The sequence below is a fragment of the Saccostrea cucullata genome, unplaced genomic scaffold (genome assembly GCF_032062105.1).
Source record: "Saccostrea cucullata isolate Sc308-1 unplaced genomic scaffold, CSIRO_AGI_Scuc_v1 ctg173, whole genome shotgun sequence".
In the NCBI taxonomy this organism is placed as follows: Eukaryota; Metazoa; Mollusca; class Bivalvia; order Ostreida; family Ostreidae; genus Saccostrea; species Saccostrea cuccullata.
In genome coordinates, this window is record NW_026932155.1 from 340,617 (window position 1) to 368,365 (window position 27,749).

The 27,749-nt window shown below is 31.7% G+C and overlaps 1 protein-coding gene across 1 annotated transcript; it reads right to left on the reverse strand.

Annotated features, from left to right (window-relative positions):
- Positions 1-15,691: 15,691 nt before the first annotated feature.
- On the reverse strand, positions 15,692-20,189 carry LOC134234526 (homeobox protein slou-like). Its single transcript, XM_062716606.1, has 3 exons — positions 20,143-20,189; positions 19,680-20,041; positions 15,692-16,599 (listed from the first exon to the last, which is right to left on the reverse strand). Exons 1-3 carry the CDS (start codon positions 20,187-20,189, stop codon positions 16,040-16,042), a joined length of 969 nt encoding a protein of 322 aa, XP_062572590.1. The 3' UTR covers positions 15,692-16,039.
- Between the last annotated feature and the right edge of the window lie 7,560 nt (positions 20,190-27,749).

Here is a 27,749-nt window from a genome sequence, read left to right on the forward strand (position 1 = left end):
TTCCAAAGAGCATTTAAATAAATCGAATTTTAAATGACTAAAATGTTTAAGTTGTCACAATTTAATGAAGTAAATAGCGGTCAATCTTGATCTAGACAGACGGATGTACGAGCAATCTCTTTTATTTAATATGATATAGACTTTACATCTCTATAAAAAGCTTAACACCGACGCCGATCTTAAACGTGTTCTGCATTTTGTAAACTGTTCACATTATATACAGCAAAATAAAGTTGAGAAGTGTTTCCTTTTAAGGAACGGTTAGCTATATCATGTACAAGTATATACAGAAAGAAGTTTTGCCAGTTCATTGGATTACAGCTCTCTCCATCTCATTGGTTAATAAAAATTCGTCATTAAAATTTTTGAAAGTGTCTACATTTATATAATTCGACATCGTTTTAAAAATTTGCACAAATCAAAAATATGTTAATTTAAAAACTGATATATTACACGTTATTTTAAAAACTGATATATTACATGTCATAAAAATATTGAAAATATATATTTTAATCAACAAAAAAAGATATATAAATATAAATCTATTTAAAATAACAAATAAATAAATTAATATTTTGAGTCAAATAAATGAATAAATAAATTAATTAATTAATAAATAATGCTGAAAATATAACCAGTGAATTAAAAATAAACACAAACACCAGTGTTCCGGATTTCTTTTTCTTTTCTTCATAATTCAATAAACTCCCCATTCCTCTGGTTCTCAGTCCAGTGATAAATGGCCGATTATTGTGTAAATCACAACACCATCACCTGTTATTTCTCTCTCACTGGAGGGGATCCCAAGGCTATTTTCGTTTCATTTAATTCTCCTTAGCGCCATATTACCTGCCCCTTTCTCCTCTCTGTTACCTTTGTTTTTCTTCCATTTTCTTCCTTTCATTGTTGTTGTTGGGTCTAATAGACTTAAACCCTTTAAAGACATTCTGATCATCTTACCACCAAGTTTATTGTTATTGTAATTAAATTACGATTAAACAAATGATACGAATTCTTATTTGGTTGTGTACATAGAATAATAAGGGGAATGATACGATTGGTTTAATTTCTTTTGAGATAAGTCGATAAATATTTTACTTTAACAGTTGTTTGAGGTTTATTCAAAAGTGTTGAAATTATTAAGAACATCTTTAATTAAAAATAACGAAATACTAGTATATCAATTAATGATATAATAGCAAAAATAAACAATTCTTAATATGAAAAAAAGTGGATATTCCCCCTCTTTAAGTTTTGTGCTTTTCATATAGTACTATAATAGGCAAGTAGAAGTTTAACCTTGTATAGAAGCATATACCCCCTACCTAAAACAACTGGATCCTATTCAAAATTGATTTTAAAAAAATAAGATTTTCCAAAACTTGAATTCAGTTGCAGCAATGTGCAGTATCGTCTTTTCTATCAATATTGCTTATTGGCGGCAAAAAAATCAAATGACATGTCTCTCTAACTTCAGATATGATTGAACTCATCTATCTTCTAATAATCTCAATAACAAAAAATGAAAAATGATAACAAAATGTCGATTATTTTTTGTCATTTATACTATTGTCATATTTGATGGAAGGGTTCAAAAAGGACTCCTTTTCCGAGTTTCGCTAGCAAATCAGAATTCAGACGGATCGTTTCTGTGCAATATCGCGAGCTCTCTGTAGATTTGCATCATGATAACAGCCCATTATATCGCTGTTTTTGTGATTGAATACTGGTTATTTCTTAATCGTTGAGATATAATCAGAAATTCCTGTCATGATATATCTAATGGAAGTCATTGGCGCAGGAATCGCGAGCCCGATCCCATATAATTCATTTCCTATCGGACATTTTGAAAGATAGCAAATGAACGAAACATTCCTTCCCAGTTCAACACATTTAAATATTATCGTTACAAAACCTTAAGATCAATAACATGTAACCATCTCATCACTGACATATTAATATATTACAAAAATATTTTCTCCTTTTTTTTGTCAGTTGTGTCGAAAGGGGTGATTTTGTAAACGCAATGTATGTGCAAACACAGCCTCAGAAACTTGTTTCGTATACAGGACACCCCTTACTTATTTTAACCATAAGGTAAACCTAACTCCATGTCAGATTTATGATTTAACGTGATGACCTCAACTTTTCAATCAACAACTTCCCTTATTTATGTAGCAATATACCCTTATCACCTGCATACGGGGTTTACATATATCAGTTGATTCGATACGTAAAAGCATGCTTTACGTAGGAACAATTTCTAAAACAAGTTAAGGTACTGACAAACAAGTTGATGAAACAAGGATATCAGCAGTCTCACTTAAAGTCATAATTTTCAAGTTTTTTGATCGATACAATCACCTGCCAGGTTTTTTCCTCAAAAATTGACTTGATGCATTTTAAGAATTTGAACGGGATACATCAATTTCCGGTTAGGATTAAAATGCACGATGAAAGCACAGACTTTCGAGCTTCTCATTAATTTGGACATAAATAATACAGACTTTCTTCTGGTCTAGAAATACTTTGCATATATTATTAAATTGAGTACGAAGTCTCTCAACAAATGAGATATCTCTGACTTTGTGGTTATCCCTTTCGTTTTCATATAATTATGTCCTTTATCTCCCATTATTTATTTTTCACAGTAAATGAATAGAAAAATCTTCAATTAAAAATGCGTATTTTTCACCCGAATGTTGGCTTAACTAGTAAATATTTTGGTAAAAAAAATCTTGCGCAAATTAGGGAAACAATACGCTTTTGTTATATTTCTTCGTAAATGCCAGATTATAATTTTCATTTTCAAAAGGATTAGAGGCATGCGCATTAGTTCCGTCTGCGGTGATTGATGGCTAGTGGCGGGATAATTGACCATCGTAAGATGATGGATCTCCATTCTCCTATCGTTATTCCCGCGTTTTCCAGCGTAACCCCCTTGATGAGTCCAATTTGCTGCGTCTCTAAGGCGATGGAGATTTCAATAATCCTTGTTAAGTCAATAGAAGGTTCATTCTATAAACGGCCTGACACATTTAAACTCCACTGAATCCTTGCTTTATAGGAATTAATAAAACTCAAGTCTCTAGATTTTCTGCTTCCCGTTAGCTATACAGCGAAATTCGTTTTTCATTATAGTGATGATAACCGACGTTTTCTAATTTTCCGTCCTGTTTGGTTCTGTATTGTATAATTATCTCGTAATAGGACTGCAGCAAACCATTTTCCGTCTTTAATGGTAATTTGATTGTAGTCATTAATTACTTCTTGTAAGGCATGAAAAGACTGTAATATCTTCTGCCCCCTACTCATTTTTGTGGAAAAAATCGACAAAAAATTAATAATATTTCTTTTTTTTTAGCTCACCTGAGCCGAAGGCTCAAGTGAGCTTTTCTGATCAAAATTTGTCCGTTGTCTGTCGTCGTCGTTGTCGTCGTTGTTGTCGTTAACTTTTCACACTTTCATCTTCTTCTCAAGAACCACTGGGCCAATTTCAACCAAACTTGGCACAAAGTATCCTTGGGTGAAGATAATTCAAGTTTGTTCAAATGAAGGGCCACGCCCTTTTCCAAGGGGAGATAATCATGAATTTGTTAAAAATTAATGGCATTTTTAAAAAAAATCTTCTTCTCCAGAGCCGCTGAGCCAAGAAAGATGAAACTCATGTGGAAGCATTCTCAGGTAGTGTAGATTCAATTTTGTTCAAATCATGACCCCCGGGGCAAGGGTGGGGCCAAAATGGCCGACCCAAGTTTTACATAGGAATATATAGGAAAAATCTTTAAAAATCTTCTTCTCCAGAACCACTGGGCTAGGAAAGATGAAACTCATGTGGAATCATCCTCAGGTAGTGTAGATTCAAGTTTGTTCAAATCATGAACCCTGGGGCAAGGGTGGGGCCAAAATGGCCGACCCAAGTTTTACATAGGAATATATAGGAAAAGTCTTTAAAAATCTTCTTCTCCAGAACCACTGTACTAGGAAAAATGAAACTCATGTGGAATCATCCTCAGGTAGTGTAGATTCAAGTTTGTACAAATCATGACCCCTGGGGCAGGGGTGGGGCCAAAATGGCCGACCCAAGTTTTACATAGGAATATATAGGAAAAATCTTTAAAAATCTTCTTCTCCAGAACCACTGGGCCAGGAAAGATGAAACTCATGTGGAATCATCCTTAGGTAGTGTAGATTCAAGTTTGTTCAAATCATGACCCCAGGGGCAAAGGTGGGGCCAAAATGGCCGACCCAAGTTTTACATAGGAATATATAGGAAAAATCTTTAAAAATCTTCTTCTCCAGAACCACTGGGCCAGGAAAGATGAAACTCATGTGGAATCATCCTTAGGTAGTGTAGATTCAAGTTTGTTCAAATCATGACCCCCGGGGCAAGGATGGGGCCAAAATGGCCGACCCAAGTTTTACATAGGAATTTATAGGAAATATCTTTAAAAATCCTTCTCAATTACCACTGGGCCAGGAAAGATGAAACTGATAGGGAAGCCATCCTCAGGTAGTGTAGACTCAAGTTTTTTCAAATCATGACCCCCGGCCCTGGGGATAGGGTGGGGCCAAAATGGCCGACCCAAGTTTTACATAGGGATATATAGGGAAACCTTTTAAAATCTTCTTTTCAAGTTCTTCAAAGCTATGATTAGTGATACCCGGGGTATTTATATGGAATCATCCTCAGGTAGTGTAGATTCTAGTTTGTTCAAATGATAAACGCCTGGAAAGGGGGGGGGGAGTAAATTCAAGCCCGATGTGCTCAGGTGAGCACTGTGGCCCCTGGGCCTCTTGTCAGATTTTCTAAATATTGAATTTTTTTAACATTGTATAGTAATTAGTTATAATTGAGAAGTTTTACATTGTATGCATTTCAAAAGACACACGTTAGAATTAATATATTAGCTTCACGAATGAAATACATATGACATCTGATGTTTTAGAGGTCCATGTTTACCCTTCAATGGACATTGGAGCATAATAAATTAATGTTCGTTATCTTAAATTTCTGAATTCATTTAATCCCACTGACAAAACTATAAGGATATAAATATATTTTTATGCCTCCAATTTTGTCAGTCAAGTTTACGTGATCCAAAGGACTGCATTTACATTATTTGTGCAAAAAAATTAAAGCAGGAAGCACCCTAATCACAAATATATTTTTACACAGTAAATTGAAGCATAAAAATATCATTATTCACATCAGTAAAGTTCTATATTTTTGGAACTTCAAAAAAACTGAACATAAATCTACCTCTCAATTTGAAAAGAAGTTCCCAATACAGTTTTAAAACTGTGACAAAATTAAAACCAAGAACATTAAATATTGACAAGAAATATGGAAAATTTTGTAAATACACAATGGTGAAAGGACCAGGTGCTCTTAATTTAAATTCGCATTTAATAGACAACTTTTTTACCTTTCAGATAAAAGCATTTATTCCGTGTGACGATAATAATTAAACTATATGGTTTTAATAGTACGGGATGTTTAATTTAAAATTACATGAAAAGAAGACAAATTTTCTTTATTCATTGACTGTAACACTTCACTGTATTCAGGCTTTTAAAATATTTCTATTCAGACTGATAATTCCTTTTCCCCAAAAATGCTTCTTTTTTTTTTGGTGTTTTTCAACTGAAATTATAAAGTGAGTCGAGCTTTATTTTATGTTCGAAGGAACTTAATATTTAACTTGTATTTAGTCTGACCCTTGGCCCGGGATGAAGTAGATAAACCCCCGGATCAGTAAATTGTATTCACTGAAGCAGCATCCAAAGGGTCAAGCTAATTATAGCAATCGATCATCCGTGAAATGTACAGCCAATCGAGCATTGTTGTGACCATTCTGAGAGGAACTAATGCAAATGTTATTAACGTCTGAAAAGCGGCTTAGACGTTTATAGTAAGAGGAAACATCGCGCTAAATTAAACGGAATATTTGCCAAAGTGTCTTCAATAAAAATTTTTGTGTATTTCCCATTAAAAGTCCGTTTTCTAATCGTCTTTAATTTACATCAAGTTTCTTTTGCGTCTTTTTGAACAGAAAAAGTAGTACGCTTATTTGATTTTTGTTTATTTTCGCTTCACATAAAATATATTAGTTTCGTTTTTCTGCCTTGATGACTTTACACCATTTGGAACTAATTGTAGATGGTCAGAGAAGTATACATAAACAGTTTTCTTTGCTGTGTTTTTATCAAGAATTCGTTTGTTTATATACGCATTAAATAATTTTAATGGCCATCTTGCAAGACATTGCAGCCGTCTATATGTTTCGTTGATTCAAGTAAAGATAGACCTTACGATATGCCTGTCCCACGAAACCGAAGGCGCCATCATAAATTTCTAAAAGTTCTCTCTAAATCAGTTTATCCTTTAAATGAAATTAAGATTACCGCCCTAGAAACAAATAAGTAAATCATAAACAACTATATTCAAATAAATATGCTTTTATTTATTTATCTCATGTATATAAAACATGGAGAGAGAGAGAGAGAGAGAGAGAGGATGGTTACACTTTGAGGAAAGAAAAGAAAAAAGTGAAAACCAAAAATAAAATTTTAAAAATTTAAGTTTCGGAAGAAAGAAATGAATTGTATATATACATGTAAGTATTTTATTTTTAAAAAAGTGATTAATAAAGAGGAAACTAATACTATCCCAAAAAATTGAAGACTATCATTTTTTAAATGACTTGTTCAAGTAAAAAAAAAGTATGTAATGTTTCAGGAATTATTTGGAGATTAATTGTAGATCAGGACAAGTTTTATGACACATTACATAAAGAACATTTCCCATTGTCTTCAGTTTAATCAATTCAAAATTGAACTTAGTATATCCTTCATTCGTCAAGAGTTTATTGCACATTTACAGTTTTGTGGAATTTTTTAATCAAGTTATCGAAATATTGAGTGTTACACGGAAAAGATAAAAATAACACTGGTAGAATTTATTTAACATTTATCTGTTAAACCCGTGAGCTGTTTATTTAGGAGTAAAGATTTTGTTTAACTTCAATTGAACTTGAAATAAACCATCAACATTTCTCCTGAAAATATTTAAAGTAAGGCTCGCATTAAAGCAGATAATCTGGACGTGTTTTGATAATCTACTTCAATAAACATGCTAATAGTACAATCATGAGCAATCTCATCAGGTTTAAATAGAAATCAAAACTTTCTTCATCTATCCGTTTAAATCTTAATGAAAGAATAATGATCCCGAACAGAATTTTATTTCAGCGCTAAGTTTTGCCGCCAAATTAGACATAGAACCATCGCTCCTTTGCGGAGGGATTTTGACAATGTTTGGCAAAATATTTCCATTCAGATATATAATGTATCTTGCTTTAGTTATAGGGGTTTGTGGTAACAAGGGATTAAAATATAACGAGGAACCACCGCGCTCCGCGATTTAATCGTCAACAAACTGTTAAGAAATTTAAATAAACAGACTCGGATGTATTCAGAACAAAATCATTGAAGTAACTGTTTTGAAGATGCAGCTGTAAAAATGAGCCTGTTTTTGAAACCCAGTAGGCCATATTTTTAATAACACGTACTTTAGGATGGGGACTAGTTTGAAGGGCGTTTTTAGCGTTTAATCTTATTTATCGCCAGAAAGGTGGCAATGGAAAGCTGTTCAACGAAATGAGCAATCCAATTAGCAAATAATTCAATGCTAATGCCGAACAATTTAATTTTGTTTCTGCTAAATCAAATTTTGGAAGAATTGTGAAGATAATGGTTAGAACCATTCCCGATTTCTCCCGGGAAGACAAGAGGCCGAGGGCCCACTAGACGGAATTCCCTTCAATTTGTAGACAATTATTGCTATAGAAGGAAATCCTCGACAAGCGATCAACTCTTCTCATTCGGTAGCAATTTCCATTTTAATTAAATTGTTATCACTTTAAATCGCCCTTATTGAATGGCGATAACCGTAATCCGGCAACCAGTGAAAATATTTCACTAAAGGAAATTGAATTAGTTCCATTAACATCCGATGATCTAGCTAATTTTGAGGCTCGGAAGCTTACAGCATAGCTTTCTTAATGAAAGCAAGCACCGAGATATATTTTAGATGTGCCCCCTATATCAGGGAAAGAAAAGATTTTTTTTAATAAAGTGAAAATATTTTATAATAGAAAATAATACTATAATATTCTCATCATTAATTAATTTACATGATACTGCACGCATAATAGTCTCCAAGAGAAAATCATATTTTGCTCACCTTTACATCACGTTTATGGGAAAAAAAAACCCCTATATTATGCAAAAAACACGACGTATTAATCATTATTATAATATTATTATTACAATATGTTATTTTCATCATTACACATACATAACTATGTACGAAAATATATATATATTTTTTTTTTGGTAAACTCTTAACTGACCTTTTATCAATTTTTAATTTTTTTTTTAAACAACGTAAGTTGTATTTCTCCATAAATTTAAAAATAATATATTTTTTTATTTTGTTTGGTACTTAAAAGAAAACACATTACTAGAATTCAGCGAATAATAACAGGAAATGGTGAAATTATTCAGAAATAAAAAAAAAAAATAATGTGATATCAATTCACTAATAGTAGCTTCGGATCAAACGGTCATCACCTACATAAAACGCCTCAATAAATATTATATTCACCAAAATATGTACCTTTTTTCAATTATCTAACACATCTTTTACAAATGTTCACCCTGTGAAAAGGCATTTTAACAATTTATTTTCCATTTTTTTAAGAAAAAAGAAAGATTACAGATGTATTTTAGGTATGTATATCTGATGAAAAGTTCATATGTAATGTTGTTACGAATTGATTTATCTCGGCGAGGGATGGCAGTAATATGTAACAAATTACCGAGAGGATGTACGGACAGATTCAGATCATACTGTTACCTTATCAGTCGTTAGATCCGCCGAGCGTTTTATTAAAAATCAGCCTAAGAGCTTTTAACTTTCCCAAATTTTGCGTCAATTTTTTGATTCATTAAATTTAATGTAAACTTGGTATCTTGGTTGTGCCATTTGGCTCATAACACGCGCCATGTATATTCTTTTCACTGATGGCTAATGGCCGTTACGTTGTTTTATTTCAAATTGCCTAAACTCGTCGAAATTGTAGAAGAGGATTTTACGACTGGCGAGATGGCCCTCTGGGTAGTTATTATGGATTGACAATAATACAAGGATTCCGTATTATCATTCAATTACATCTGGTTCAAATAAATTACAAATTGCTTTAAATTGATTTTCATAATAAATTGAATTTCATTTTTGATACATTGATTCATATGGATGATTTTATGGTTGAAATATAGTATCTTTAAAGGGCTTTGTCTTCAAACTAAGTGGAGACAACCGGGCTGGGGTTTTATTGAGGATGAGGAACACTTTGCTTTACACCTTTCACACAATTAATTAAAATATTTGTATCATCACTAAAGATCGTACAAAACCATTGTCGTGCTGCATTTTTTTTTGTAATAAACCGCTATGGTGCAACAATATTATATAATATATACACATTGTTTTTTTTTACAAAAAAATGTTTATTCTACAAATTCATCAAGCTAAGGAATCTTACTTTTCCTTTATGCATTTTTATTAAACTTAATTGATAGCTTTGATGAATTAAGCTAAAATTTTAAGTTCCCAGAATTTTCTCACAATTCCATATGGTACTGTGTACACAGCTGGGATGGTCATCAAATCGCTCTATGGCCCTAATCCATCTGGAAGACATAGATTATCTTTCAACAAGTTTCTACATCTCTCAAGATTTCCGATTTACATTAACTGACTCAATTAAATATATCTCAATATAAGTAGCTATTTTCTGACCAAACGATGTAGTTTTAACCCTCCACAACCGCCAATTAAACCATGAAAGAGCTTTTTCATAGTAAGGTAAACAGGAAAAACGGCTGAACACAGAGAAGACGCTGATTTCTAAAGGTCCGTATTTCCTTTGTAATACTCAAAATCAAAGACGGTGGATATCCGAATTGCTGTTTGATGAGCAGTGGTTAAATCAAAATATTGTCACGTGATTATCGTTGATATGCATTTCACGTCAGAAGTAATGGTGAATCTATTAAACGCCAGAGACAGTCTTTATGTAATTAGCATTATATGTTGGTTTTATCTATTATTGATCAGGATCCTGTGTAAGTAATATGATTAATGCTGTATAAAATAATTACCTTAATCTTTGGCTGATAACATCAAAGACATCACAAAACGGATGTTCTTTTTTCACCATCCCCGGATCTCTATTGGCAAAATGATCATATATAACAGAATATAACCGATCTCTGTTTATAAATGGTATAATATGTTATCAAAAATTTTATACGTATTGTTGATATAAGTTGATATTAAAACGCATCGGTATGTCATTTTTTTTTAAATAAATGAATGTACGTATGTAATATCTACCGCATCAACTTTTTTTCGACATCAGCCCTATAAAGAGACCCCCTCGAAAAATAAATAATAACTAGACAAACAAACATACAAGGTACAAACAAAACAAAGAAAAGAAATTAAGAGCTGGTTAGTGCTAAAAAGAATGATTTATCTTACCTTTTTGGAACTTTTTTGTTGTGAAAACAAAGATTGGTGGTCAGTCATTTGACTGGTGTCATCTTTAGCATATTCGTTAAAAAAGATACTTTCAAACAGTTTAATTTGTTTTTGTTTGGTCGTGTGACCATAAGAAATAAAAGAGCATTAATTCAAACATTTTTTCAGAGAATTAAATAGGATTTAGCATCAGATAGCCTATTTTAGCCTCTCGAAAGCCAAGCAAAAGGTAATAATGTACCAAATAAGAAAGAAAATGGACGTTTTTATTTATTTAAATAAATCTGTTTGTATCTTACAATAATTTGAGATCTAGGTAATGCTTTTTCAGATTTTCTTGTACAGCAATTATATCGTACCCCTTTAAAGACATCCTCGATTGTGAAATGCGGATAGCATATGTCAGTCCATGTAAATGATATGAATCTTTTGACATTTTCCCCTGTACAATAGTCTGAGACAGTCAATGAAGCACTATAAATGAAAATGGTCTACTCGGTATGCTTAGTTCTTTGTTTAGTAAAAATGACACCGTAATGCTTATTTTTAATGAACTAAAATGTGATAGATTCTTAATATACAAAAGAATGAAACTTACAGCTATTTTAAAACAAATTCTGTCGTTGTTGTATCAATCATTTAATCATAATTGTAACACGTTATTTAATTGGGTAAAATTTTCAGTTTCATATGTTATACGATATAACATAACTTTAGACAGTTTACGCTTTATAAACCGCGTAGCGGTTTATAAAAAAGCGTAAACTGTACCAAGTTATGTTAAATCGCACAACACAGGTTCAAATAAGGTTCATTTCTTATAATTTAATTTCAGTGTAGACAATAAGAAAGTTTTTTTCCTCCAAAAATGGCTTTAAATTGAGAATATATTTTAAAAGTAACGTGAAGCGGAGTAATACGTTCTTGACTTAATTAATTGTGACGTAGGAAACTTATTCGCGGTTTACAAAAAAGCGTATTAAGTGCCCCAAGTTATGTTATATCGTATAAAATAAGTTGAAATAAGCTTCATTCCTTATAATTTAATTTCAGTGTAGACAATGAGACAATTTTTCCTCCGGAAAAAGGCTTCAAATATAGCATATTTTAAAAGTAACGTCAAGCGGAGTAATACTTTTTTGACGTAACTCATTGTGACGTAGGCAAGTTATGTTATACAGAATAAAAAAAATCTTTTATCCAATCAAATGACGTGTTATAACTAAAATTAAATTATATCGTAATAGATGAAATCTTTTATCCAATCAAATGACGTGTTAAAACTTAAATTTAATTATCATTTTTAAAAAAATAAGTAAAGACTTGATCTGATAGTTTTAGTTATCAATCATTTGCTACAAGTATGGCTCAGCTTATTTTTTGAATTCAAATTTGCAATGTAATGCCTATGTGAATTCATATTTCATGAAATATGTTTGGAGAATAATCAGGACTAAGCACATCTGTGATATTTTCTCTCTTGTTTTACACAGTGTGAGAATTAATTTCAATTTGTAGATCATGTTTTTGATTTTACGGCTAGAATATGAATCGCAGTCAAAAGTTGAATTATCATTAGCATCTATGAATTTTTACTTCGTATTTTTTATTTAAATTAAGAACTTTCACCTGTCGCCCGACTATTTGCCTACACAATACGGAAAATTGCCAGCAAGGAAAATCTGACATACCTGCATTATCCCCAAATTAACTTGTAAAAACCAATCCAGAAATATTTAAAACCTACTTAAACACTGGATTTGATTACTTAAACGTTTACATTCAGTGGTACAATTTGTATAATTACATAAACACGGAAAAATATTTTATTTGTGTGATTTTTATTTAAATGGCAATCTGGGTCTTAAAAGGTGATGACTAACAAGAATGATATGATATAACAATAAGGTTAAAATAACCATTTCATATGTGTAATAGGACGGCAACAATTTTTATGTAAGCTTAATAGATTAGTCATATCGTAATCTAGGTTTTAAAAATTTCATCTGAACGTATAAAAATATAAACCCGTCTTTTTTTTCTTGGGGAGTTATTATTTTCAAAAATTTTCTCAACAAATATTATATTCTTTGGCAGATAATATTTAGAAGTTCGATCGGATGTTCACAAGCCGGAGGAGGAGGAGAAGGGGGGACAAATACTGCTGTATATAATTCATCACTTTTCCCCCTTTTTCACTTTGTTTACGGCATTCCCATTTTGTTTATCAAAGTCATCCTATACAGTTTATCTTGGAACTATAAAACTCAAATATTCCTACAATTGAAACCGAACGTTCTTAATCCTTAAAATAAGTATTACTGTATATGCACAGGCACCTGTGTGTACATATATGTTCTTTGTAAATACAAAGAAATCTATTTTTTCAAATTGCAGTAGTAGAATGCTTAAATTGGTCATTTTAAAAAATAAATACCTGCATGGGAAAAAATCGAATTTTTTGTTTTCGATTTCTTTTTTTGTATTTTTATTTATTTATTTATTATCAAGTGCTAAAGGCAGCGCAAATCGCTATTTGATTTTGGAATCTTTGGCTACGATAAGGAGGATCAAATTCGATGTTCACAATAAGTCTCGCATGCTTTATAATGTAAAGTCTTATTTAAAATCTTTTGAAAAACTGTTTTACTGTCAAAGTCTTGCTTATCAAAGTGATACTTTTATTTTCCATGAATAAAAAAGTTCAGTTTTTCAATAATTGATTAGTATCTGTTAAACATACAATTTAATGTTTTAATGATCAATATAGATTCTCTCATGTTGATGACTGTATGTGTTTAAATCCAGAAGACCCACTTTTACGTTGTTGTAGATTGATGACAGACGACTGTATTAAAGTTTGGAAATGAGGTCATTGTATAGACCTTAAAATTTGAAAAATTTTGATTTCAGACAAGATTAAGATACCCTTGTATCATCAGCTTGTTTGTCAGTTGTCTGTCTTGGGTTTAAACATACATGTATTTATAAGGATATGCATTTTTGTATCAAACCAACTTAATGTTCTCTTTCTATCGAAAAAGGGAAGTTGAAATCGAGACAATGCGTTTATCATAAAGTTTTGTTGTTACGTTGTCATCATTTTTCTTCTGTCTTCTCCTTAATAAAACATTCAAATAGGAAACATATGTTACAGACTCTGTAGCCTCTCTCTCTCTCTTTAAGTTCAGATGAATGTACGATTTATAAATATAACAACAAAAATTCATCAATTTACCTAAAACATAACAAAGCTTCAATACAAATTATGACCAGGGACGTCACTCCCCTCAAACTTGGACCGAATATCGGACCCAATCCCAATGGCACAAAGTGCTAAATTTTCCCAATTTCATACGTAAAAATTTCTCAAACACGTGTTTTCTCGTATATACGACCTAATATCCCACACATACATCCTTTATTTGATCCATTTAGCATTAATGCATGCTTAATTTTAATCTGCAACAACCCTGTCATGATCGTTTATTTCTAGTTCGAATTTCCTCTGTCATGGAATAGAGATCTATAGATAGGTCATACGTAGATTGGGATGGGGAACTTATTTTCATTATTAAACAAGGATAACCATTATGAGTTAGTTAACAAAATAAATCAATATATTGTAAAGTGAATTATAAATTAAAATAAAATCTTGGACATATTTCATTTGCATGAGTCAATTAAATGACCAGAAAAGAAAAATAAATTTTAGGCAATTTTATGCTAACCTTTTAAATAGTGACTTGATCATTTCAATAAAATTATTCTTTATAATCTAATTTTTTGATTTATTTAAGGTGCAATTAAACAGTGAGAAATACCTCCCTCCCCACATTTTTTTTCCAGTCTCTGTATCATACGAAAATAAAAGAAAAAATGCCTGTCCAGTAAGTAAATGTTTTGTCTGTTAAATATAGATTTCATCAGACCTTGCGTCCTGTAAATTTTAGCTTTTCAAGTTTATTTTTTAAAGGTTATAAATGGCTTTCTGCCTTTCGTGATTAAATACTTTGTCTTTCTTGGGTTAAAACATATTTATAAGGATATGCATGTTTGTATCAAATCAACTTTGCTGGGGAGGTTAATACGTGTACATGTAAGTATGTTTATAATTTTCCCAATTTAACCAAAATGTCGCGGATTTTTCCCAACATAGAGGGACCCAGTCCCTGTACCAAAAGGTGCTGTGACAGCCCTGATGCCACAAGCCACATGCATGCCGACATGAAATTTTCAATCCGAGCCAATCGTGTATTTCCCCGAAAAAGCATAATCCATCCATGCGTCTTATCATCAAATCAGATATTTGCCTAAATGTATTGAGAAATATTTTAGAAACCAATGTGATTGAAATTATATTTTTTCAATATTCTGTCTGCTACAAAATTAGTGTACCTTTCGTGTTAGAATCCAGGGCAAAGAATTTATATTCTAGCTAACCCAACTCAAATAGCGGAAACAAAGTTTTCCTCATGAAATAAGTGCATCTATTCTTTAAATTAATAGATGCTTATATAACACAGTTATCTTTCTCATTCGGAAGTGAAGTCATAAAACCATTGCGTGAGTAAAACATTCATTTAGCAATATACAAGCCATGTGACACTATCACCATGCAACGGTTCGCTTAACATTTCCGGGGCCCGAGTCAAGTCAGTGTTAATCAAACGGAATCTTCTTAATTACAAATACTTAAATGTAATGATTTTATCTGGGGACACGTGTCAATCACACTATCAAATGATGCATTGACTCTCCCTCATGGCAAACTTAGTAAAATTTTCTCATTTGTAGATCATTTGTCTTTACTCGTAAACATTCAGAGAAGTAACGAATTTAATTTTCTTTCACTTAGGGGCCTAAGTGAATGCTATTACGCCATAAAAGATATGGGAGAATTTTTTTTTCAATGCAAATTTGCGTCATCGATGTTAGTGATATTTGCTAATTTGTTGAAAAAGTGTATTACTGTACACTTTTTATCAGCGACTCTTGTAGCAAAATGTGATCCAAGAAATTATAATTAAGATAATTGGCAATGATACACAACTGATATTCATAAATCATTCACTTTATTTACAATATAATTATCACTAGCACAGATATACAGGGAAATATAAATCTATACTTTGAAATCAGTACAATTAATAAATTTTCTCCGTGACAACTCGTCATTATATAATGAGTCTGTTCAATAAATATTAAATATTAGTTTACCGTTCTTTTGCACGAGAGCAAAAATCGATCCCTAGGGGAGCTATAGTATCACTCACAGCGCGTCACCAAAGTCACTAATGCTGTAAATATTTTCATGGTTCCTTCTTTCTTGTTCAAATAGTTTAAAAACCAAAAAAACGAACCCGGACCACTTCAAAGAGGAATCATTTATCCCACAACATGCATTTTCACCTTTTTAGACAGATGTTACGTACTTTGTCCGAGGTAGGGATAGTACATAGGGTGATTCTGCCCGGCGTAGGCGGGGTGGGCGCGAAGGAGCCCTAGCGCCCCCATCAGGTTGTGACTAGGTAGGTAGGGGTGGAGCCCCTGTCCGTATAAAGATGAATAGGGAGAGGAAAATGTGGAGACACTGGAAGAAACTGGCACAGTGGGGCTGTTAACGTCCATTCCCGGGTTCTGCTTCTTCCACTTCGTGCGACGATTCTGAAACCAGATTTTGACTTGGGTTTCGGTGAGGTTCAATGAAAGCGCCAAGTTAAGTCTTTCACACACGGAGAGGTATCTGGTTGTTTTGAATTTGTTTTCTAAAGCGACTAATTGTTCATAGGTGAAAGCTGTCCTCGCTCGGCGGGGTTTTCCCGCTTTTGAAGAGTCAAAATTTTTACATTTTTTGTCCAAACAGTCTTCATTGTCACTTAACAAATCATCTTCATCGTCCATTTCGTCATCTTGACGTAATTCGTCGTCTGCTTCAGATCCCACTCTGCTTTTACAAGACAGGTCGGTAGCCATCTCTGTGCCTTCTGTAAAAGAAAAATTTAAAAATAACAAAAATGTCAAGAATCATTTCGATAAAATTTTAAAAATATGTCATGTTAAGTCAGTAATTTTATATTGAATACTTAGTGTTCTATATTGTCAATGATGAAGAGAAAAAAATACAAGACAAAAAAATTAGTTTTCTAAACAAAAACAAAAAAGTCGTGATCGAGGGCTTTGGTCGATCAGATATTTATTTAAAGAAATAATTCACAAAACTCGAAATAAATTAGATTGATAACGGCATGAATGAAAAATAAAATGCTTTCTTTTGTACAGTATATTTTTGTGTTATTTATTATCTAGTATGTGATTTTTTTTTTTTTGTATTCTATGCAGGAAACCCCAAGAAAAATTATTTTTGAAAAGTTATTTTATTTGAATTAACATAAAACGATTGTACGGCGGGCACCTGCACTATGTCTTCTCCACAGTTCTAGGGGAAAATTATGCTCATTTGTTTTTGTACAGTATAACTAAAAATTTTCAAACACTTTCTGACATCGTTAGATTTTTTTAATAATTAAAAATGAAAGAAATTGTAACAGCAATGATTTTCAAAAAAATTAAGTAGTTTAATGTCAAAAATGTACAAATCTACAGTGCACATATTTTTTCATATTTTATAACTATTATTTAGTTATTTCAAATTTATTTATCCTTTTTTGAGATGAGAAATCAAATTGAAATGCGAATGCAATTATATATATTTTCTTAAAAGTGTATCTCAGAAATAAGTTATATTTTTGTTCTGATATGAATGTAACAAAAAAAAGTTGTATTTTGTATGATATCAAAGAAGCAAGGGTTTTCAAAAATTTTAAATTATTCATATCATGCTTTAAAGAACAAATATCATTATCAAAGGAGGAAAAATCAAAGCTAATACTGAACATAAACAAAATCCTTGTAAAATATACATAAATTGAGATGAATATAAAAATGGGTGTAAATTGTGTACAAACAAAATTGAAAGGATATCATAATACAAAATTTATTGCTAATTTATGTAAGGCTTTATGTTTACTCCAGTTTTAAAAGAAAATACTTCTGCAGAACCGAATGGCTTTTTTTGTATAATTAATATACAGTAATAATAGCAGGCACATCTGTGTCATTTGATGTCTTTAACATTAAATTTGACATATGTGACAAACTTCTTGATAGAGATATCAAATGTAATGTAATATTATGACAAGCTATTAACGTAAACGGGTATCTTGGTGACAATAAAATACCACAAATGTTTTACTCTGGATGGTTTTGTACAGGAATGGGTAATAGCCCGGGAAATTGCATAAAATACTATCTCATGTTAGATAAATTATCTTAATTGTTCGCTAAAAACTGTCCCCCTGGTCCATTGAAGCTTTTGAAAAGAAAACTATACTTTTTGAACATTTCATTTCCAAACAAATTTGGCAATATTGATATATAGCTCAATTATAAAACGTTCTGTTTTCTATTGTGTAATAAAATTCCATTTCCATCGCTATCATTTTCTCTTTGTCCCTCTTTTTTAAATGTTATTATCAAATTTTTTCTCGGATTTTATATAACATTTCATGATTTCGTTAAATCCTGAAAATCTGGTAGTATGTGACACAGAACGCTAAATTATCAAAAATCAGAAATTGACAGACAGCGACAAATGTGGGAGAGACTTAAATGAAGCAGAAAGAGAGATGGGGTTGTTTCATTTTGGGACGGTACAGGACACACATGTTTTCGCCTACAGACCGTCACCGCGTTCGCCATATTTAATTTGTTTCATTTGCTTTTGTCAACACTGTTTGATTTATTTTTTTAGAATATGTGTTTCTGTTTACATTTTCAGTTCAATCACCACAAGATTACTTATTGTTCGTACATCTGGCCAGGGATACATACACGGTTTGTGCCATCGTAAGTTATGATAGCATAAGAATTAGCATCAATTATCGATGAATCGCTAAAACTTATTAATATGCTATTTGTGCATAATGTACACTAATCATATTTAGCCGCTGTAGAGTTTTGGAGGGTAATTAGATAATAATTCCGGATTCTGGCATCTGTAATGGTCACGATTAAAGACACACAGCAGTCTTTTTATCTTCAAGGGTTCTTCGAAAATATTGAGAGAAAAAATGTTTGATATTCCAAGAAATCTTCAACCAATTACTTATTCAATTATCTAATTCAGATAAGGACGATCAGGGACCTTTGTTGTATACTAATAAACCAATTAACCATAAATTAGAACTTAATCGATGGTAAAATTTCTCTAATAAACCTTGTCACATTAGGAATCTCCTATGATACGGGAATATTTGGAGTTTTTGTGTTTCTCCATTATGACGTAAACTTATTGGGCCCCGTCTGTACCCAGTGTCAGCGTCCCAGCAGGGGGCGCTGTGGTGGCAGAAATGACCGTTATCGCGTCAACAGAGATCCTTAATTTGCTTTATCTTCATTAGAACAAATCGTAACTAATGACCAACCACACGGCCAAGTGTGGTTAATGTTTCATTTCTTCTTATCTAGCAACACGTCCTAATTAATTAATGACGAGGGTAAGGCGCTTCGTTAATTCGTCTAATGAAGATGTCATAATAAGAATTCCCCGCGGAATATTTAGAAAATTTTAAATAATTTATCAGACAGAATGGATTATTTTCTCAAAGTAATTTAAATACCAAAATAGATTTTTATGCAAAGAAAAACTAAGAATATTTCTAAAATAAAATAAAGAAAAAAAAAATATTGTAGACAGAAGCAAATTAAAAACGAAAACAAATATATAATCATACAAAATCAAATAAAATTAACATTCTACCAATTTGAACATACTTTAAAACATTTTTATAAAAAGGGAAAAAAGATAACATAACATGAAACTTAACATATCGACGATTGCATAATTCTTAGATTTATCAGGGGAATAAAAATGAGTTTTTAAAATTCAATTTGTATATAGCTTGTAGGAAATATATAATAAATCCCCGTATTTTGTTTCTTTTCCCTACCCCGTAACCCTTTCCTACATGTGTATTAGTACATGTAGTAGTGCAAACTTATGTACCTGGTCCCTCTGTTCTGTCGTCATCTGATGTGCTCTCGCCACTGTCTGTCAGCCGTCGCTTCCGGTCTTTCCACGGAGTCCAAACTCGAGATTTTTCCGTCACCGAACATCCCGTAAATTTCCTAGGGTCCAAGATGTCGGCCACAGAGAACGAAGTGGTCCGAACTGTTTCTGAATTGTCTTCATTATTGTCCTCCGGTCTTTGAAGTCTTTCTTTTACAGCATCACTACTTTCAGTTTTAGATTCCTCTGATGGCGACAATTTGTCGTCTTTTTTCGGGGACGACATCTTATGGTAACAAAAACGAATTCCTTCTTTATCTGATACTCGTGTAAATAAAGTGTTAAAATTCTCAAAAGAACTGAGACATATAGATGAACGTTTGTGAAAAGGGGGCTGTCCTTTTACTCGTAATTGTAGAAATTGTAACACCTTTTTGATTGGTTCGTGTGAAATGTATACTGTATCAGTTTATTCTTTTTGACTACTGCTGCGCATGTGCGAGACATCCTAATATTGACGCGTGTTCGCAGATGGATGAAAAGCAGAGGGATATCGGCGACTGACAACTGATTTTCTCGGGGTGTCTTTAATTGGATATAAAGCTAATTGATAACACTGAAGAGAAAATTAGGCGATCGTTCAAAGCTTCGAAGAAAGATTTTCTGTGAAAATAAACAAAATATATAAACATTCTCTGTCGTTCAGTGCACTTGTTTGATGTGGAAAATGAACCGAACCCGGCAGCGGAGTTTATCTGAAGAAATCGGGCGTGACGGATTTGAAGTATTTTTTCAAATAGAAAATAAAACTTTATTTAGTCCAATAATTGGATTTTGAGGAGTCAATTTCTAACTTAAGCCTTCCCTGTGTTATTTTATTTAACTAAGCGGCCCTGTGATCTATAAAAACCTGCTTGATCTCATTTAGAAACATTTACAATTAAATGATTTAATCCGCTGGCCAATACGGTCTTATCCCACACAATGAGAACAAAATTTGAAACACATTAAACTGATAAATAATTAACAACATAGCAACATATGGAGTAAAAAAGAAGGCTCGTTCGTCTAAAAAAAAAACAACAAAAAAAACAAAACATTTTGATGTATTTCATAACAACTTCAAAATAAAAATTATCTTTTAAAAAAGACAATGGTTGCATTTCTTTCATGGATTTCTTGTTTTATCTACATGTAAAAGCATTTTTAATAATATATTAAACCAATTCTTTTAAAGTTGTTTTTTTTTTCGCATTTGAAAATTATTAGTTTGATGTACTCTGTTTTTTCATTTGACAACTGACCAACTTTTTTTCTGAGAAGGGATAAAGGGTGGGAAAATAACTTTATTTATCACTCCTTCTAGTGTAATTCTGCGAAGCACCTTTTTCTGAAAAAGTATAAGATTCTTGTGCTATTTTTGTTTCTTGAGAAATTGAGTATTGATTTGTTAACGCATTTGCTTAAGAAAAACTAATTATTAAAGACGATGAAGACAAATATAACTTCTTAAAATCATTTATTTTTGATTTGGCGATTGTGGTATATACTTTATTAATCGTTATAACATAACTTCTTATAAACCTTATAATCCTTATCCTTATAAACCTTATATCCTTATCCTTATAAACTTTATATCCTTATCCTTATAAACATTGTATCCTTATCCGTATAAAGTCCTGAAGAAAGAAACAGAATTTTCAGAAGTTGTGAAAAATACTTGAATCATGGAAGAAAAACTAAATAATACTAGAAAAAGAAAGAAAAGAATTATCGATAAAGTGTTGACATCATGAACTCGGTCATATTATTTTAATATTTCTTTTTTAATAAATTGGAAAAAATGGGATGCAAAAATCCTTTTTTTTGATGTAAATGTCCAGAATTCATAATGAGAAGAAGAAGACTTGATTCACTCGAAATCATTCCTGGAATTAGCGTGATAAAGACAATATTTACTTAGGGCTTAGTTGTCATTAGGAATATTTACACAGACCTTTGAACAGTGGTAATTAACTCTTCTTAAGAAGGATTAAAGGAGGAAAAATTAGACGAACTGGTCTCAGAAAAACTTGATGGGTACGAGGCGTACATGTGGCGAACACTCATGGGAGAATAAGGTGCTATTAATTTTTTTGTTTCTTAAGTTTGATTTATGAAAGAAACGGTAACTTATAATTAAAAGATATAGGAGTAAAATACTGAACTTGATATTCAAGAAAGTGTTTATACATAATTATTAAAATGATGGAAGCAAAATAAAGAAAGGGTGTGAAATATTTTTTTAAAAAAAGGGGGGATAAGAAAACAAAAGAGAACCAAAAAAATATCCCCCACCAAATCCTAGTGTATTTAATTTGTTAAACACGTTGATTAATTGATACGAAAATCAGTGCCAAATGATGAAGATTAAATTCACTTTAAATTTAATTTTTTTTTACTAGCTCAACATTTTCTTTTTCAATTTTTATTCACCACTTTTTCCATTGTTATTTTTAATGTCCTGTCAATCTTTCGATGTTTGATCATATCGTAAACACTTCCAAATTAATGAAATCGGGAGTTCATATAAAAAAAAGTTAATAGAGTCATAAATTGATAATTATACGACTTGAAAATGAAATTGGAAATAAAACAAAAAATATGTACGTGTAGTTAAAAGCGTTTAAAAAATGTACGCATATTTTACTCATTTTTTTAAAAAATGTGTTTTATCATTAACGATTTTATTTTTTACGAAGGAAATAAAAAAAATACGACTCATATCCCCATGTGCACTTTCAAAGACAACCAAATATGAAGCGACCGTTCCTGCGCGTGCAGCCGATAATAAGTTAGTTCAGATTGTAACACACTTTTTGATTGGCTAAAAAAAAAATTAACCAGGTTATCCCCGTATAACCTGTCTTGGAGCATATACAGTTTTTTTTTTTATCCCGAAGCATTGCAGGTCATAAAGCACCAATCTTTAAGCTATATTATTAGTTTACCCTGAAGTAACATTTAAAATTATTCCTTATGTAATGGGTATTTGTTCCGGTATTTTCCATTAAAAAATTGAATTTGAAATTCCTTTTTTTAAAGGCTTAATAAAATTAGGAAAATACGTAGATGCGTAGGAAATGAAAACAAAAACAAATGAAGAATTTTTTAGTACTAGACATTAGTTTATGAATTCAGAGGATTATTGATTCCATAACTCACTTTCAAAGGAAGGATCAAGGATTTAATTCTGCAAGCAGTAATCCAACTTATGCCAAAACCACTTTCTAAGGAGGACATTTATTATAACAATATTTAGTTTAATTTTTTTTTTAAATACTAGTATTTTCAACAATCAAGATGGATTCAAATTACCATTATATTACTGGATTCCAAAACTCACTAAAATGCTTACAAACAAGGATTCATAAAGGGTTCCAGTAAATGTCCTACAATACCTCATTCTTGACTCCTTATTAAAATGTTAACAAAAGAAAATCTCTAAGAGAACTCCAACAGTATAATTGAGAAATGGTGTGAAATCATATAGGAATATTAAAAACTCTAAGGAACTTTTGGAAAATTTGAAATCATAAAATTTTCCCAAATCAATAACAATAACATCAAAACGCACGACTTTTCAACACTTTATTTAACTATTCCTCATGATAATACAGGCTTTTTTTCATCATAAACAGCCTGCTTTTAAAATTGAAATCATGAAAGAAATATACTTACTTGTCGTTGGTCATTTGCAAAATTATTTCGACAAAACACATTGTTATTGTACATACAAGTACCGCGAAGTCGATATTAAAATATATTCTGATTGACAATATCTGTAATGTATCTAGTGATAAGGTCTTCCAACAATCTATTAGAAATCCCATGGATACGCATTGCACCCAATTATTAGCAGACACATTTTTGTATTTGAAAGAAGCAGAATTTATTAAAAAAAAACTACAGGAGAAGAGGAAACACTTTCTGAGACCTACAACTCGACAATTTGAAATATCGACGACGTATTATCAATTAACAATAGCTACTTCCATTCATATATGGTCGACTCGTTGTATTACATTAAGCTTGAAATAGAAGCTATACTATAGAGTATTATACATCTGCTGTTTTATATTTGGATATTTTGCAGGGCGTTAATGGTAATCTAGAACAAGACTTACTAGTATGACAAACATGACGACTTCATTTTTTTTCAATCGTCAACTTCCCTTACTTATGCAGCAATATACCATTATCACCTGCATAAGGGTTTTATACCTCAGTTGATTCGATACGCAAGAGCATACTCTACGTATGAGCAATTTTGAACGAGGCAAGTTATTGGCAATCAAATTTAAAAAAAAAAAACAAAGATATTAATAGTCTCGCTTAAAGTAATCATTTCCAAAGTTTTATGGTCGATACAATGACCTTGTCAACAAATACAATATGTCATTAGTTAAATGCTGACTGACTTTTTTCATGAAGATATGGAGATAATGAACAGTATTCCAGATCAAAAGACTTTAAAACAACACAAAATAGGAGCAGAGCAAACATGGACCTCCAAAATATCAGAGGTGGGATCAGATGCCAGTCAGCATTTGACTCAATGATAAATTGTATTTGCTGACAAGGTCATTGTATCGACCATAGAGGTAACGAAATGATGACTATAAACGGGACTGCTGAAATTCTTGTTTCATCAACTTGTTTGTCAATAATTTACCTCGTTTTAGAAATTATTCATACACAGAGAATGTTCCTGCGTATCGAATCAACTGAAATAATTATATAAACTCCGTATGCAGGTGATGAAGGTATATTGCTGCATAAATATACAAGGGAAATTGACTATGGAAAAGTTAAAGTCATCACGTTTATCATAGAGCTTGGTTGTTAGATTACCATTAACGTCTTTTTCAGGTAAAATATCCAAATATGAAACAGATGTATCAGACCTCATAATATTTGTGACGCTATTATTTCCTACATATATTCCCTTATATCCCGATCAAAACAAGGAATACATGGCAGAAGCGACCTTTCAGCAGCTGATGCTAACTCCTCCATGGCACCTGATCCAACTTCTTATAATTTTGGTGGTCTGTCCTTCGGATTAGACCGTATAAACCGAGGTCCCGTGTCGTAGTAAATGTTGGCACGAAAAAGATCCCTCACTGCTCATTAGCCCTCGGTGCCGAGTATATAGGTGTAGAGATCTGTAGTCAAGTGGTGGTGTCTCCACATCAGCAAAAACGTCTCCAGAGGGGCTTTAAACATCAAACAAAAAAATGAATAGTTATTTTCATTCATTTGTCGATATCTCCCTATGAACTTGAAATGTGACACCACAGAGTCTGTAACATCTATTTCAATATATTAATGTTTTATTGAAAATAAATAGTTTATTGATTGTATGTTGTTTTACGTCGCATTCGAGAATGTTTCACTCATATAGAGACCCTCACTATATAGAATATACCGACGAATGACTTCAAATTTTGACCTTTGTTCGGCACTCAAGGTCATTTGGTAGTGAGGGATCTTTATTATGCCGACGACATGGAGCCTCGAATTCTAAGGTCTGATCAGAAAGACCCGTAACTTTCACTTCAAAGTTCCAAGCGCATGGCGAAGGAACAGTAATTATCTATTTTTTTATTGACGCGGCCAATAATCGAACTCACGACCTTCCCGATCATAGAACGAACCTTCTACCGACTGAGCTAACGTGACGGTTATATAGATGATGCAAACCAATAAAAATTAAATTATTTGGAAAGCGAGATGAATTCATCTTTTACATCGTCATCTCTCCTTACTGATGTAGTCATATTCCCCTGAAACCTATACTTGTGATATTTATGCCTGGCAACTTCACAGCACCTGAAGAGTTTGCTTTGAGTACTATCAGACTTAAAAGCGAAGCATGCTACTCACCGATAAATTACTAGTAATTTAACAGGGAACTCTTTCTCCTCTAAGGTATCTAATCCAACATATGATGTCTAAGAGATCATTGTTTGCTATACTCCTGATTTGTATTGAACTTTTGAGTTGAATTTCCACATATTTTATGTTCAGTTTTGGTTTGTTTTATGGACTTTTGAGCTTGAATATTTTCGTTATCTCCATAAATTTCATATACCAGTATAACTTTTGATAAACTAAATTTATATCACATTTATATCTAGAAATTTCCACTTGTTTTGTATTTGAGAAAATTATGAAAGAAAAGAGAAGAATGGAGGTACTTTCTGATATAGCCTTGTTTTGCCGTTTCCCCTGAAGATCTACTATCGATATGACAAATTAAAACGCATTAAATATATGGTTCGAAAATATTTTTTGCTTAGGGACAAAACGTGCATTCCTTATTTTACGTCCACTTTACATAACTTATTTAGAAACAAATAATTGATAAAAATCACAACTATATGTTGACATAACTATTCTTTAAAATGTACAAAAATTGGAAAAGAAAAGTTATGCTTTTATATATACCAAATTACCGAATCCAACGAAATTCTATAAATACTTTAATGAAAATGAATGAAGTCTGAATTCTTTTCAGGGAATCAATACAGAAATATCAAAGGTAAATTTTTAAAGGGTATGTACGCATGTCTTTTGGCGCCAAAAGAAAAGGTTATATATTTAATATTTTTTTAATGGGTACGAGTTTCATAATAATACTTATAATTTTGCTTTGAATTTTTTTTTGTTTTTATTTAAGCAGCTTTTTCTTATGTTTTTGTCTTTCAATTTCAGTTCCTTTCATGGCATTCGGCTTTTTCTGCCAAATACACATGAAATAAATACACATAAAATAAATATATTTTTATAAAAAAAAATAATGAAGGTTTAATTGTTACAAATTATTATTATTAATTTCAGCTTTCTCAAAATTGAGTAAAACTTGCAGCAAAAATTTGTTGTAAACTTTTATGATAAGAACACAACAATATTTTACAGGTGGGGATGATAAAAAATAACTAGACCAGAAATTACTCATTTTTCTTATATTAATTAAGAATAATTAGAGGGTATAAATAAAATTATAAACAGTTAGACCCTGCCTCCTCTTCACCACACCCCACCCCACCCCCCAAAAATCAAGAAGAGATGAGAACAATATCAGAGGGAAGTCAATCATTGAGAAAACCTCATGAAAGTCAGGTCTGAGTTTAGGGAAATGGTTTGTAACAATGCCAGTAAGTGTATTTCGAAATCTTAAAATCATTTACATCCACTAAAATAGATTGACTGTAATAATAACATAACACTCCTACAACTTTAAAAAAAATAAATCTTAAAAGCCAGATATAAGATAAGAAATTTTACTGTAAGTTATTTCAATGTTTTATTTTAGGATTTGGAGAGAGAATGTTGGATACTTCTGACTCAAAAAAAAAAAATTTTGAATATATGCTGATTAAAATAGGCCTAATATATAAAATGTATATGTAGCTTTTGTTGTTATTTATCTATCTGTCTTTAGATGTGTGACATATATTGTGAAACACCCTGTATATTTTTATAAAAAGAATAATGAAGGTTTAATTGTTACAAATTATTATTATTACGCAGACTCATACACAACAATCAATTTATCATTCACAACGTGAAAAAATCATTTAAATCCACTAAAATAGTCTAATAATAACATCTCCTTTGAAAAAAAAAATCTTGCCAGTAAGTTTTTACTTATATTTCCATTTTTAAGGGGAGAGAGTGATTACCCTGACTACTTCCGGTACAAATAACTGGTGAAAAACTCCTGGAGTTCAATTTAAATAAATGTAATAAGTCGCAGAAATCCATGTACACTGGTTTTTATTGATTTTTCAATTGATCTGAGAGACCCGTGTTCAATCATATTGTTTGTTAGATCTTTTAAATCCATTCCTTAATTATCTAATGCTACAAATCTGGAAAAGAGACATACCAGAAAGCTGCCAATTACAATAAAATATATGATTGAAACCAATTGAAAAATCAAGCAATTGGAAATTCCATACAGTCATCAAATTTTTGTAACATGACCCATACTTTGCAGTCAGTGTTGTGCAACACGTA